The 16,825-nt window shown below is 36.7% G+C and overlaps 1 protein-coding gene across 1 annotated transcript in view; it reads right to left on the reverse strand.

The window, feature by feature from the left end:
- Arhgap6 (Rho GTPase activating protein 6) overlaps positions 1-16,825 on the reverse strand; it is a 467,990-nt gene that overhangs the window by 79,687 nt on the left and 371,478 nt on the right. Inside the window, exon 2 of the mRNA XM_047535497.1 lies at positions 8,392-8,551. Coding sequence (XP_047391453.1) covers positions 8,392-8,551 — 160 coding nt within the window. The remainder of the gene's footprint in view (positions 1-8,391; positions 8,552-16,825) is intronic.

A 16,825-nucleotide genomic window follows, 5' to 3' on the forward strand; every position in this document is an offset into this window, starting at 1 on the left:
ATTTGCTGAGAACCAGGGGTCTATTGAGCAGTATACCAGATGTTCCACATGTAAAAATAGATACTACTGCATAGCAAATCACAGTCCTCTGGGAGGATTACAGAAAAGGTGATTGGGGACACAAAGAAGGTACAAGTAGCTTTCACAGCAGAGACCTTTGTTGATGGACTCTAAGCCTAGTGCTTTAATTAATCCTTGATCATCCTGTTTGTGGTGTTTACTTCTTAATGGGCACAAGTTTGAGGATTCTATCCCAGGTTTCAACTTCAGTACACAAAAAAGCTTCAATGAATAGATCTAGCACATGGCATCTTCAACTGGGCATAATTAGCAAAAGTATCACAGCAATAGGACAGTTATAGTTTCTATCTAGGGCTATTGACAAACACCTAAGCTCAATCCCTTTGCCTACAAGGTTATTATTATTTTATAAATCAACATTTAAATCACAAACTAAAGATAGTTGCAGTGTTGGTCCACCAAGAATATAATTTTCTTTATTTCATTGAGTTGCTTACATGGATTTTACATTGCCTAAGGGATAATAATGAGGGGTCACTTCATAAGGAAGTCATATAATTGAGCAATTTTGAGGTGTCAGGGCACTCTTTTATGAGACTATTGTCCACATTTTCATAACCCCTTAGCTATTCCTCATTCCATGATATTGTTTTCAAAATACATAAACAAAACTTTCCATAATTGCAATATCAGAAATTAACTGAAGCCAGAGGTGAAAAATAGCACTAAAGAAACTGAATATGCATTTATCTCTTTGGAACCATTCTGTTTTAAACACTCATTTATGATATAATGAGGTTAAACCATATTGCCTACATTAATGTCCTACACTGATCGTGGCCATAATCAGTTACTTCCTTTCATTTTACCTTAGAGCAGACATCAGGATTTTTTTTCCAGTAAAGGGCCAAAAGGCAAACTTTTTTTCCTTTTCTTTTTTCATTTGCTCTTTTTGGTTATACGTGGCAGTAAAACCCATTTTGACAATTATAAGAGCATGGAATATATCATGTTGTAATTCATTCCCCAGTACCTCTCCTTCCTCTTCACTCCCTCCACTCCCTGTTCCCTTCCCTCTATTGATGTTTCTTCCATTTACTCAAAAACTTTTTTTAAATGAATTTCTTGTAGATGTACACTATGGTATGTTTATATATGTACTTAGGAAAATTATGTCTTCTTTTGAAAGGCTACCACAACTTACTGTACTGTGATATGGGGTGAAAGCATCCATGTAAATGAATGAGCATGACTGTTCCAATAAGACTTTATTTATAAAATAAATAAAATATGGTTTGACACATACACCTGTTCACTAACCCCTGTCTTGACCTACTTGTGTTAAAATATTATCAAAGTAATATTCATTGAGCCTAACATATAGCCTAATATATAAAATGATTCCTATATTCATTTCCTGGTTCTGTTTCTAAGGATTGGACTGTTACAGACAAGATACTCTCATCCAAGAGCCTCTGCCATGAGCCTATTTTGAACAGTCAGAAACAGTTCCTGCTTGCCTCCATGGGGCAATTTCAGACTCAAAAGGGTACCAAAATAAGCTCTTCAGTCATTTTATAGGGTTTATGTAAATCTTATTCATTATTCAGTTTTGGCATGGCCTTTCTGAGTGAATATAGAGGAGGGAAGAGCCACAAGAGACAAGAAGTCTGGATCCCAAGTAAATGCATGGTACAGTCCATTCTCACCCACCCACATGGCAAACTTGCACTCAATGGTGTTTGAATACAAAGATGCTTTTATGGTGTTACTACATTGAGTGGTTAGCCTATTCCAATGAACACAAGTGTATATCTGTGACACATGCTCTGAGAAGTAGAATTGTTGGGCCATAGAAAACTTAGGCAATTGCAGCCAAATTGCTTTATAAATTGTGTTAACAATTTATTTTTATTTATACATATTTTATGCTACCAGTGATTGAACTCAGGAGCATTTAACCACAGAGCCACATCCCCAGTCCTATATATATATATATTTTTTTTTTTTTTTTTTTAAGAGAGGGTCTTGCTAAGTCACTTAGGGCTTCACTAAGATGCTGAGGCTTTGAATTTGTGATCTTCCTTCCTCATTCTTCTGAGTGCTGGGATTTGGACCCAGGGCCTCATACACACTAGGCAAGCACTGGACCACTGAGCTACATCCCCAGCCATAGCTTTTATTTCTTTAATGTATTTTAGTGTGAGCAACTTTCTAAATATTTGACACTATTTGCATTTCTTTTTCTGTGAACTTCCTATAACTTGTCCATATTTTAGATTTTTTTCTTTCTTATTTTAATTTGTATTAGAGCCTATATAGTAAAGAAGTTAGCATTTAGTGTGTCAATTTTATTAAAATTTTATTTGCTTATTTGTCATAGAGATGATTGTATTTTTCTTTTATGTAGTAAAATTTACCTCTTTTTGTTTTCTGGGTAGTACCTTCCGTGTGTGTGTGTGTGTGTGTGTGTGTGTGTGTGTGTGTATGTATATATATATATATATATATATATATATATATATATATATATTTATATACACATATATCCAGTTATATTTTCCTTTTCCTTTTTTAATCTCCAAATCTTTCTTTCACATGAATTTATTCTGATGTAAGGAGTAAGGTTATAATTCAGCTTTTCCTCTCTAATAGTTATCTCTTTATAGCAAATATAATAATCTACATTTTTCTCTTGATGAGAAATACCATTTTTATTAATCATGTAATAAACTCTCATATACATTTGGTTCATTTTGGAACTTTATTGTAGCCCATTGATTTGCCTATCTATTGTGAAGGAGTATAATACTCTTTTAATTGTTTTAGTTTTATGACATAATTTATACTATATGGGCAGAGATAATCTCCATTACACTTCTTTGTCAGAATTCCCTTGACTTGACTACCTTCATATAATTATTCACTGAGATGGTGTTCAAATCAATTTAGTGAAATTCTAAAACAAATTCTGTTGGAGCTTTTTTTGGAATCACATTCAGTTTATAGATAATTGATGATATAATTGATATCTTTATATAAATATTTATATTTGATTCTTATTGAAGAAAAATATGCATCTTTTATATTTATTTCTAACTTCTCTAAAACACCATCTAATCCAATTTAGACTACCTTATCTGGGATTATAATCATTTCCTTGGATATCATAGTAGTTTCCTATCAGTGCTATAACAAATGACCACAGACTTAGTGACAAATTAAGTATCTTATAGTTCTGGAAGTAGAAGTCTGAAATGAGTTTCAATGGGCTAAAACCAAGGTATCAGCGGGACTGTTTTCCTTTGTGGAAGTTCTAGATTTTCATGTATCTATTTTTTTTTTTTTTTTTTTTTTGCGGTGCTGGGGATCAAACCCAGGGACTTGTGCTTGCAACGCAAGCACTCTACTGACTGAGCTATCTCCCCAGCCCCATTTTCCTGTATCTAGAAGCCACTCACTTTCCTTGATTTGTGGTCCCCTTCCTTCATCTTCAAAGCCAAAATATTGCATCTTTCTCTCCACAATCACAATACATAATCTCATCATTCTCTGACCACAATTGGTATAATTTCTCCATTTTAAATATCCACATGATTATCTTGGGTTCCTTCAGAAAACCCAGGATATTTTCCTACATCAAGGACCTTAATTTATCATATTTGCAGTTTCTTTTGGTATGTGAGGTAACATTCACAGGTTCCAGGGATTAGGATGTCAATGTTGTTGAGGGGTCATTATTTTACCAATGAGAGATACTCTGTCAATTATCTTGTCCCTCTTTACCTTTGTTAAACTCAACTAGAAAATCCTAACCAGAGGAGATTTGGATTAACTAAGACTAAGGAATTTAAAGTACAAGAAGGCGTATTTTATTTTAATGGTGCTTTGCTGCCAGGATATTTATTTGCATTTTAGATGTCCAGCTACAAGACTCAGATGGACCTTTTGTCTGCCTCACAATCCTGCAACATTACTGTTCCATTAGATCCTATCTCTTCTACCCCTCTACACTTTTCTTAAACTTCCAGGAACTCTTCCCCATTCTCAACCCTGGTGGATGAAGTTATTTCTTATTTGGTTGGCAGTGGAGAAGAAATCTAGAGTTGAATTCTACATACTCTCCCACCATCTTTTTATTTCCGTTATTATTTATTTATTTATTTATTTAGGTACTGGGGATTTAGCCCAGGGATGCTTTACCACTGAGCACCTTCCCCAGTCCTTTTTTAAATTTATTGGTTATTTTTAGTTATATATGATAGTATAATCCATTTTGACATAATTGTAAAAGCATGGGATATAATCTGTTCCAATTCAGTCCCCAGTACCTCTCCTTCCCCTCTTCTCTCCCACCCCTGCTCCTTTCTCTCTACTCTACTGATCTTTCTGCCATTTGCCATAGTTTTTAAAAATAAATTTCTTATGGATGTACATGATGGTGAGATTTCTGTGTACATATATGAATATACCACAGTGAATCTCATCATCTTTTTATTCATCTCCATTTGTGCCCATCTAACCAATGTCTACCTATTGTAGCTCCACAGAAGGTCAAACTCTCCACTTGTGCTCTGGATGCCCCCTGACATTTCCATTTAGTAGGTCACCCCAGTAACTTCCCAACTCCCTTCCTATCTTCAATTGTCCCCTCTCTCAGCTGAATCCTGGCAGTTGATGGCTATGTTATAATATCATTCATCTGAGCCCTGGAAGTCCCCATCTCACAAAAGAAGAGGGTTCTCCGAGTAGATAGTCATAACTAAGCCTGTACAATCATAGCAAAGTGACAGTGAATAGAAATGAGAGCTTCAGTATGTTTTCATTTTCATTACATTCACTATCTAACCAAGTGTCGTGTCATTTTTTGGGTTCTAGGTGCTGGCTGCTGTGTTTATTTTTCTGGGAAAATTATTCACACAATGCCTGAAACTATTTAGAACCTCTTTTTGGGGTATGCCTGGGGATCAAAAGTGGCCACACGCAAGCCTATAGTTGGTGTCATCATAGCACATGGCTCTGGCCACATATTCAGAAGATCTTAGTAAATATTTCATGTCTAAAACCATCTGCCCAAAACAATACCTTCAAAAACCCTTGGGTGATGTCTGGGTTTTTCTACCAGTCACACAATTCCTTCTCTCCTCCACAACTGAGAAAATCTACTTGTAAATCATTAATTCCCATTTTGATAGAAAATGTCAAAATACACCCCTCCCCATGGTCTGGAAATATCTTTGAGCTTCTCAATAGTGTAAATCTTTCCCTACAAATGTTGGGAAACATAGTCTCAGAAATAAGCAATGGAGACACAGCTTTCAGCAAGAAGTTTTATAAAATTAACTGGTAAAGCTTATTTATTTAGTAGACTCTTTTAAAAGCAGGGGAAAAGAGAAACATCGAGTTAACTGGATTTAAAAGCATAGTTACAAAAATATCTATTTCCTGATAGCTTATCTAAGGTGCATTCAATACAGGTTTCAAAAACATTTCAGTCATCATCCCCTTCACTATACATTGGTTTTTCCAACATTTTTTAAATTAATTAATTAATTAATTTATTTATTTTTGTACTGGGGATTGAACCCAGGGGCATTTTCCCACTGAGCTACATCCTCAGCCTTTAATTTTTATTTTGGGATAGGGTCGCAATAAGTTGCTTAGGGCTTTGCTAAGTTGTTGAGGCTGGCCTCAAACTTGCAATCCTCCTGCCTCAGCCTCCTGAGACTCTGGGATTAAAGGCATGTGCCACCATGCTTGGCACATTTCTATTTTTTTAAGAATGAAAAGAATGTTTGTATCAGGTTGTGCATGCCTTTAATCCCAGCAGTGTGGGAGGCTGAGCCAGAAGGATCACAAGTTCGAGGCCAACCTCAGCAACTTAGCAAAAGCTTGTCTCAAACGAAAAAATAAAAGGACTGGGATGTAGCTCAATGGTAAACTGCCCCTGGGTTCAATTATCAGCACCAAAATGTGTCTATATTTATGAAAGGGAGACAGGTCAGGACTCTGGGGAAGAGGGTGTGGAGCAACTTGTGAACTAAGTGGGAGGGGAGGGCAGATCTCATCTCCATCCTACAAACAAACGAACTCTAGTTAAGGCAGAAGGGTCTATCCTTGAGAAAAGAAGAAACATGGGCTGGCATTCTTTAGTACATGGTTTTCTCAACTGCCCAAGTTACTTTCTTCTTATCTTTACTGAGAGCCTCTATGTAAGATTAATGTGGAAAGATATAAAAGGGGTAGGAATTTCCTTTCTAGAGGATCTGGCTGTGGTAGAGGGAGCAATAGAGTGTGATAAAAGAGTCAAAGCAACAAAGCACCTCTCAGTAACATGTGCATCTTGCTAGCCTCTAGGCCTCCCCTTGTCTTTTCTGAACTTCATTACGACCCTCAACAGAGTCTTAGATTCCAGCCTAAAGAAAAAAATATGACCCTAAGATTTGCAATCCAATGGCAAGCTCTGTGTGCTCAGTATTTTTCTGGTACTCTTCCTAGCTTGGTCCTTTCACTAGAAGGAGTACCACAAAAATGCTGAGGCAAACTGCTTGTTATGGATTGGATCTGTAATGTCCCCAGAAGCTCAGGTGTTGAAAACAATAAAGCAATATCCAGAGGAGGGGCTTGTAGGAAGTGATGGCATCATGAAGACTCTGACATCATTAGTGGATTAATCCATTTGATGGATTAAAATTCTGAACAGACTATTGGAAGGTGGTAAAAACTATACGCAGGTGAGGCATGGTTAAAAGAATTAGGTCATTGGGGTGTGCTCCTGGGGACTATATGTTTTCCCTGACCCCTTTCTCCTCCCCCCCCCCCTGCTGCTTTACTGCCATGAACTCAGCAGCGACCCTCTGCCATACCTTTCTTCCATGATGCTCCACTTCATCTTAGGTTCAGAGCAATGAGATATGCTAACCATGAACTAAAATCTCTGAATTATTACTCCTATAAGTTGTTGTTGTCAGATATTTGGGTCAGAGCAACAAAAATCTGACTAACATACTGCCCAAGTTTGTGTGTATGTGTGTGTGTGTGTGTGTGTGTGTGTGTGTGATGGAACAAATTCTCAAAGCCTAATTCTTACACTCCTAAACAGCATTATTTTCTTTAGGCACAAAAGAGCCAACTAATCAGTGCTGCCAGCACTGTGGGTGATAGAATGTGAGCATATGTTCATATGAAACACAAAGTTGCTCAACCTTAGTGCTTGGGTACTTGGGACTTGATATTTCTTGCTGAGGGAACCTGTGCTGTATATTGTAGGGAATTTAGCAGCACCCCTGGGCTCTACCCACTAAATGCCAGTGGTACCCTTTCCCCAAGCTCTGACAACCAAATGTATGGGCAGACATTGGCAGATTGGGGATGAGATGCAAAATCATTCCTAGTTGACGATCACATATCTATGTATATCTGTATATACATATGTATTCTATGTGTGTGGATATATATAAACACATTTAATATGGATTATTTGATGAATAAATATCCATGTAGTTTCTGCTTTTATGTATCAAGCACACTGGTCAATATTACTTTTTATAGGAAGATTTACACTATTGGTATAAAATTACAGTTATTCCTTCTGCTTTAAATTAGTTTTCTGCTCCATACTCATACAAATTATAAAGTGTTTTTACAGAAAATAGTAAACATTCAGAGACAGAATTTTATGGCTTAAAAAAATTCAAGTGCCTGCTCCTCATCTTTATGGGAATCACGACCCATGTCAAAACATCAGTCAAGCAGGTGTACCCAGGCTCCAGTGTCATCATGGTGCAGCCCAACCTAGGCACACCAGGTGCTAGGCTAGCTACCAAGGAGCACACTTCCATGAAATCCCTGATTCTGAGTTTGTGTAAGAAGGTCAAACAATAAGTTTAACCAAATATTAAGGCAATCTTTTCAACTGTTTATTTTGAAATCAAGTTGAGACAGACACCACTTTTCTTCCAACCCTTTAAGATGAGCTTCCTGGTAGCCCTTTCACTGATTATTGTGAAAATATGTAGATGAGTGAGATATACATGGCTTTCATTTGTAATGCCCCAACTTCCCTTTCAATTACGTGTTAGCTGACATGCAAATTGTCCTGCTTGGACATGTCTTTCAAAATGGACATGAGGTGCTGACCATATAGCTCATCTTGTAGCATGGTTGACTAGCATGAACAAGGGCTGGGGTTCAATTCCCCAGCACCTCGAAGGAAAAAAAAATGGACATGAATGCCAGCCAATGACCAAGAAGCCAGAGTTTCCTTCCTCTGTTAGTGTTAGGTATGAGAAGAGTTTGCAGCTTGTAGTTTTGGCAGAGCAGATGTTTGACTTGCAGCATTCCCTGGCAAAAAGGCAGACAGGGCCTTACCTTTGGGAATGGTGATCTGACAGCTCAGGTCACAGTCCTGCTGCAACTGATAAAAAGCCACTTCCTGCAGTCGAGCCCGTTCCAGCTCCGAAAGACTCTGGATGGGGACTGACCTCAGCCGCACGCTGCGACCTGACATGCTGTTCCAGGTGAAATCACCCTGCAGGCCAAGGGAAAAACATCAAAAGTCACACCATTCACCTACTGCTCTCAAATTTCATCCTCTTTTCTCATCAGTAATCAAAGCAAGAAAAAGCCACCTTTGTGTTCCACAATTGGTTCTCTATTCCCAAAATCAGATCCTCTGTTTACCATGGCTTTTCTCAGTGATTTGCAAAAATCAAAATCTAAATTAGCTGATGGGTCACATGGTCTCATCTGATGATGAAAACATAAGTCAAAGATAAGTATGTGGAAAGATGGTGAGAGGGTCTTACTTCCTCCCTTTTGTAGGAATACAAAGGGACTTTTTAGGTTTTGCATTTCAGTAACAGGAAAAACTGTGCTGCTCACTGCTCTCTGGCACACTAGGAATAGTATGGTCAATGCATTTTGAGAGCATTTCACATGCAAGCAATTGTTCCAGGAGCTTTTAGTTAAAACTTCCAATGACATGATGAGGTGGTCAACATTTATTACCCTATCTTATAGAATATTCAATAATATAATAGTATATACTAATGTAACATAGTATACAATAATTCAGTTTTCTCTTGTATCTGTGCTGGATTGGTTTCAGTACCCCATGGGGATATCAAGATATTAAGATTCTCAAGTCATTTAATTACAATGTATTTCCATATAACCTAACCAACATGCTTCATCCTATTCACTTTGAACCATCTCTAGATTATTTTTAATGCGTAATACAATGTAAACAGTGTACGAAAGGTTGTTATCCTGTATTACATAGAGAATAATGACAAGGAAAAAAGTCTATATGTGTTCAATTCAGATCCTTTCTTTTTTTGGTTTTGGAAAAATTTTGATCCAGGGTTACTTGAATGTGAGGATGTGGAACCCAAGGATAAGGAGGACTGACTGCTCCTTTAACATACAATACATCATATACATATATTACTATACTATGTATTGATAATATATTTTATTATTATACATATATACTATATATTATTATAATATTAATATAGATGATAAAACTGTGTCTTGGAGCAATTAAGTAATTTTCCCCAAATCATGAGGACTCAAGGCTAAGAATGTATGGTTTTAAACTCTACAGCAAAATTGTAACCACTGAGTTTCTATTTACAGTACTTTCATGAGCTATATTAATGACAAGAAGTACAGAAATATGAAAAATAATTACATATATTCATGAAGACATTTGGTATTGAAATACTCCATTGAAGAGTCACAGTAAAGATTCCCATAAGCATAAGAGTGCATTTGTGTGCATTCATCCTCACCTCTGTTGTCCACTGAGAGTTTTGGGCTCCACCCTCAATGACAACAGTGAGAAATTGATGGTCAATGAAAGAAAATTTCACAATCCTCTGAAAACCAGTGTCCTTTACTGAAGAAGACTTCCTGAAAATCGGATGCCAGTCACAGTGCAATAGATTTGAAGAGACAGCTATTCCTCAACAATCAAGAAAATTTCTGGGGAGACAGTTTCTGGCTCATAAAGGTACTGTCAGGGACCTACTGCAATGAGCAGAACACTTACAAGAATACTGTAAGACTTCACCATCTTGAAGAAGTTACTCATCTAAAAGAAGGGAGAGAAAGACATTGACCTAGCAACTATCCACATACTTTCATTCCATACTGGTGACAACTTTTTCCTTAAAATGTTCATTCCAAAGGGTGAATGGCACTATGCTAATTCTTCACTAATTTTTCTTTTAAAATTTTTTTTATTTTTATAGTCACATTTTGATTCATTGTACACAAATGGGGTAGAGTTTTTCATTTCTATTGTTGTACACAATGTATATTCACGTCATTCATGTAATCATACATATATATAGGGTAATACTGTCTGTTTCATTCTACTGTTTTTCCATTCCTACCCCCTCCCACCCCTTTCTCCTCTACACCGTCCAAAGTTTCTTCATTCTTCTCTTCCCCCTACCACCCCCCACTCTGATAAGTGCATGACAATATATAATTTTTCTACTTTAACTGGGATTTCATTCCATTAATTTCGCAAATGGAGAGATTGTAATTTAAGGGAGGCAGAAAATGAACAAAGTAAGTAAAGGTATAGTGCATTAAATGCACTAGGTGTTGCTAGAGAGGAAAAAAATAAAATCAAGGAAATGGATTTAGAGTTCAGATAGAAGGGCTGGGCAATATTTGAACAAGGGCTAAAGAAGTGAGGGCTCATGGTTTGTTAGTCTTGATAGGATGAATACTAAGAGGTGCCCAGGAGGAGCTTGGGGAAGATGTTTTGTGAAGGGGTTCAGAGAGATGAGTGAATAAGCAAATCTAGGCAAAGTGGGTTGTCTGGGGTCACACGTGGTGATCTGAAGGGGACTTTTCCAGGGTCAGTGTGTTTTGGATTTTTTTCCTTTCTTTGGTATAACTACACTAAGTACACATTTAAACAGTCAGGATTTGGGACCTGGGGGGTATGAATCTCACTTGTATCCTTTGAACTTAGTATACCACAAGATACATTATCAGTGAATTGCTCTTTCTCCCAAATGGAAAGTTCCAGATGAATTTGTGACTTTTACAAATGAAGCTTAGGTACCTAGGGGAGCTGCTTGCTATTTGAAGTGTCAAAATACAATTACATACATATTCTTTAAAAGAATTTAAACATGTAAACTGCAATGGGCTTAATTATTTATAGCAGATGTTGGCAATCATTTTCTGTCAGGGGCCAGACAGTAAACATTTCAGACTTTGTGGGACATAGGTTCTCTGTCAAAACTATTTAACTCTGCTTTTAGAGCACAAAAGCAGCCATAGATAATTTATAAATGAATTTGTGTGGCATATTTCAATAAAACCTTATTTACAAAAACAGATGGTAGGCTGGATTTGCCTGGTGGGCCATAGTTTGCCAATCTCTGAACTATAACTTATGACTGAAACAAATCAATTTCTAAAAGGAATATTTACTATACCTTCCTGGTTAATTGATTCAATCAATATTTAATGAGCACCTATTACATGCTAAGTACTATAGCAGGCTAGTAGGTTTGGGATTATTAAAATGACCACATAGTCCTTGTCCTCAACCTTCAGGTAGGAAGAACACAAGGAGTCAATAAGAAGCACACAGTAGGTGATATTAGAAATAAGTACCAAATGCAACAGGTGCCTAAGAGACAAGATTTTTCCATCTGTCTGGAAGTCAAGAAAAGTTTTGTAGAGAATTCAGTGTTTCATGGAGAGTTGAAAGACAAGTAAGGGGAATAAAGGTATGTGTAGTAGAAATATTACTTTGGAGAAAACAATGGGTGCAAAAGGAAATGAATTTGAGGGAACAGGTTTATTCAGGAATCAAGCCTGGAAGGAGGGATAGAGCAGGGGGTGAAATCAAGCAGAAGTCAGGGTCAAGTCCTGTAGAGCCTTCTCATAAGCAATACAAAGCAGAATTTATTCTCCTCCACAGTTGCTTTCTAGTCACTCAGCAACACTGAAAGGCACATGGTCAAGTTTGTAAATGAGAAAAGATGAGTGGAAACAAAATTCTTAAGGTATTGAAGGACAGAGCAAGTCAAAGATGCAGGCATGAGAAAAGACATTGGGTTAGGTATGATGCTGATTCAAATACAAACTGACATTTTGATGAGCCCTAAATTGCCAGTTCACAAAGGTAAAAAATAAATGCTATAAGATGTGATATGGGGAAGAGTTAAGCCATGACACCCAGGTACACCCATCGGACCTCATAAGAGACATGAACACAAAGGTCAATGTTGTTACCAAGTGACAAACACCCACCAGCATAACCTAGAATGTTTCTGGCTGTTTTTCAGTTCTCAAATGTGCAGTCTAGACCAGTGTTTTCCTTTGATGACTATTTATCTCATAAATGGTTGACTCATTTTAAGGCTTTCTACATACAGTCTTTTGAGTGATAAACATAGGATATTAGTTTAAGAATGGGATCCTAATTAGAAAAAGTTATTCTTCATGTATGTATAATATGTCAAAATACAGTCCACTGTCATATATATATCTAAAAAAGAACAAATAAAAGTGAAAAAAAGTAAAAACGGGTAATTTCAGATTTGGTTCAATTTTTCAATGTAGATGAAATAGAAATTGGCCCAGTACTTCTGAACAGACTAATGACTTTGACCGTCGTAAAAATTCCTTTTATTCTGGGCTACTACATAACAGTATAATAAAGGGTAGCATTTGTGATAAAAATAACATAGCACAGTGATTCTTTGGATGGTAATGTTGCCCCAAAGGAGTCATTTGGCATTTTCTGGAGATAGTTTTGCTCATCACAACTGAAAGGGAAGAAGGTATGATCATACTACGGGCACCTAGAGGATAGGGAGTCTGAAAATCGTCCTACAATGCACAGAACAAACCCCACAATAAAGAACCATTTGGCCCAAGATGTCAATAATTCAGAGGTTGAGAAACATTGACTTAGAATAAATTGGTCTGTTGTTAGGCTCAAATTACAGAGAATCATATTAAAATAATGGAGTCAGAAAATATTAACAATTATTAATACAGTTTATTTTTCCTCAAAAGCATAAACTATATGTTCATTATTCTGTATACTATAAATACAAAAAGAATCACAGGACTTATTTTTAACTAACTTTAGAAGCACAAACACCACAAATCAATTTAAAAGAAACAAACACAAAGTCTCAATACAATAGAATCCTGATTAGCTGGAGAACAACTCACTAAAAGTATTACCTGAAGAGATTTCCTTCCCACCAGAAGTCTATGTCTCCACCTTTAGAAAAAAGAAGCAAACTAGAAACCAAAATCCCAACAACTTAAAATATATGTTTTATTCAGAAGGATCATTCTTTTGAACTAAACACAAACAGTTTTGACTTTCCCATGAAATAATATTGAAATAATTTTGGTTTTGGTCTATACCACATTATTTTATTATGTCCTTGAAGCTAGTCTCTAATTGCAGAATCTCTTTAGTCTCATCCAATTGTCAACTTTCCAGGGTCAAGGTAGCCAGCAAGGGGGGATGCTGCTCAAAATGTGGTCTGCAGACCAGCCATGTCAGAATCACCTTGGACAGATGATGGCTGTTAAACATGCTGGTTCTTGGGCTCTAAGGCAAACTTAGGGAATTAGACTCACAAGAAATAAGGACTGAGAACCTCCCTCATGAACCAGATCCCCAGATGATTATTAATTTTTGCACATTGGTTGAGCCCTGTTGCTCTGGTGGTGAAGATGTGAGTTCAATTAGACATGAACTCTTTGGTGAGATTCAGGAATATCTGAATGTCAATAGATGAGCAAAGAAGACTCAATTCTCAGGACTAAATTCTCAGGTGTGTAGGAATTATAAAAGAAAATGCAAATTAATTTCTTGTAGAGGGCTTATTAGCTGGTGACAAGCTGTGAATTAGTGCTAATTTAGGTTATAAGTTAATATTAATCATTGTCACTTTAAATTTGCATCTCCATCTTAAACCTGGCAGTTTTAGTGATACCAAAAATTCTTGAAAATGTGTGTGGAAGTTGTAAGTAAATGGTTTCACTATGTGTAAGTTATTTTTTCTAGATACCAGCTGGACTTTGGTTCCATAAATATGAGAAGGTGAAGAAAAAATAGGAGGATAGGTTAGGACCTGAAAAATGGCATATCATTTAGATCAATCATGCCAGGTGCTAAATTCCTTTTAATGTTTTCCTAATGTTGCCAGCTGTCATTTATTAGTAATTAGTAATTCCAAGGCTCACAGATAATTACAAATTTAAATATGAAGCCCACAACCAACATTTCTGAAAAGGACTGCCTCATTCTTCATAACTCCAAAATAAACACATATCAGTGACATAGGACTCCCTTCTTCGTGAACTTCCAGGAAAGCTGAGAGTACTTGTGTGACTGTCATGCCCCTGGTTGAATTTGTAAAATATATTATTCCTTTATGAATTCAACAAAACAACATTTGCTAATTCTTCTTTTGATTTTTTAGTCACTCCCCTTGACATCATTTTTAGGGACTTAGCACATCTAATACAGTGTACAAGGTTTTAATGCTTTATTTATCAATATTTGCTAGTTTTTCTATAAGCAAGAACTTTAAGCATGAATTTTAGAAAATTCTGGACAGTTGGTAGAGGTGGTAGTTCATGTTTACCTTTGGCCTTGGTGTATTAACTATCTATTGCTAAATGAATGTCCATATATATCAGAGTAGCATGATCTCTCATTCAGGCACTTTTCTAGGTCCTTGAGATTCATTAGTGAATAAAACAAATAGCCACTCACTCATACAGCTTCCAGGATAGTGAAGGAAATTCACAGAGGAAGTCACAAAACAAAACAAGATAGAGAAGAAGGTAGTATAGGGGAGTAGAGGGTGCTGGGAGGGCTGCCAGGGCAATCTTACTGAGAACATGATATTTGAGTCAATGCTTAAAGGAGGTAAGGAAATGAGCCAGGCAGATTTCAGTAGCCAAGCCTCACAGGCAGACTGGTTGGCATAGGGCAGCATGGGGTAGTGGGTAAAAGCAAGGGCTGCCTGGGTTTGGACCTCAGTTCTGCCACTTGCCAGTCATGTGACTTTCTAGCAAGCTACTTACACTCTCCATGCCTCACTTTTTCTCATATATGAAATGGAAATGATAGGGTTTTGCTGAAACAAGTGACTGGCCAGGAATCAGCAAACCATTGCCTATGGGTCAAATCTTGTTCACTGATTGTTTTTGTAAATCAAGTTTTATTGGAGCACAGCCATGTTCATTCATTCAGGTATTGTCTATTTCAATTTTCATAATACAGTGGCAGAGTAGAGTAGCTACAATAGAGATTACCTGACCCACAAAGCTGAAAATATTTTACTATCTTACCCTTTACAGAACAAGTTCACAGACTGCTGGACTAGACTAAAAGTAATGACATATCTAGGATTAAGATTTGCCTTTTGGATCAACTTTATCTCCCTCTCTGAAGATTTTGTTTCTCTTAGAAACATCCCAAAGAGCCTATACAGAAATCATACTACACAGCAATAATTGGAGATTATTGAAAAGTATATAAATGCTAGGGTGAAATAGAAGTGGTTATCTGCAAGTGGCCTTTTCATCTGGATTACTGATAAACCTGAGAAATAGAAATAAACATTGTCAAACCCAGTGCTGTGCTAATGCCATTCAAAAAAGAAACGACACTTACATCTTGTTTCCAGTGCAAAAATCTCTCCAGTGGTTAGCAAAGAGGGGACCTGACCACATATTGGAATTTTCCATGGATAAAAATATCAGAACAAAACAACAATTTCATTTCTGTGTCTATGTAGTTGAATTGTGGACTCTTATATCACACATGGATTTAATTCTTTGTTTTAAGCTTTACTCAAATCTTGGACAGAAGGAGGTAAAGAACCTGTTATATATCCAAGAACTGTGGAAAATGGCAACACTTATTTGAATTAAAAACATGTCAACAATCCTTGACAGTTTTGCTTCTCTTTCTATAATTAAATTTAGTTGGCTGAAATTAGAATAGCAGACCTCCACAGATGGATTAGAACTTGAAGATACTGCTCACATTTATAGATAGCCCTCTTTCTGCTAGTTACCTTTCTAAGCCCTTAATTTGTATTATCTCATTTAATCCTTACAATAACACTAAGGATTGTGTCACCATCATCATCTCCAAATTTCAAATAAAGAAACCGAGTCACAGATCCAAGATCACACATTGTCAGAGTTGAGATTTGAAGCTAGATTTCAGGCTCTAGAACTTAAACTTACAACCACTAAAATTATAAATTTCACCACTTCTCATGATAAACCAATCCAAATGAGCAAAGTAAACACTTTAAATGAAGCAACTCCTATAGTAGCAGGGTAGGAGTTGAACACAAGGGTCAAATTCCACCTCTTTTCACCACCAAGACTTCCCATTAAAAGACTCTTTAGGCTAAGAGAGTATTTAAAAATCCAGAAGCTTAAGGTATTCCTTTTTGTAAAAGCAAGCACATTGGATTTATTATTAACCTTATCTAATATTGGAGTTGTTCTCCAAATCCTATATCTGTAACAGCCACAGAAACTAAAATGTTGCACCATGGTCAATGAGTTGAAAGGGGAAGATAAGCCACTTTACCCTGTCAGAACTCAGTCTGTGCCTGAATCTTTCGCAGAAATCAGCCCAATTATGCTGATCTGTTTAATCACCATGCTCTCCTTCCTGCTTGAGTCTGCTCATTTCAAGCTACTTCAGCATCATCAATCAATCTGAAAATAAGATGCTCATAAATCTCTATTGGCACAGATAATT

Source organism: Sciurus carolinensis, chromosome X (genome assembly GCF_902686445.1).
Source record: "Sciurus carolinensis chromosome X, mSciCar1.2, whole genome shotgun sequence".
NCBI classification, from domain to species: Eukaryota; Metazoa; Chordata; class Mammalia; order Rodentia; family Sciuridae; genus Sciurus; species Sciurus carolinensis.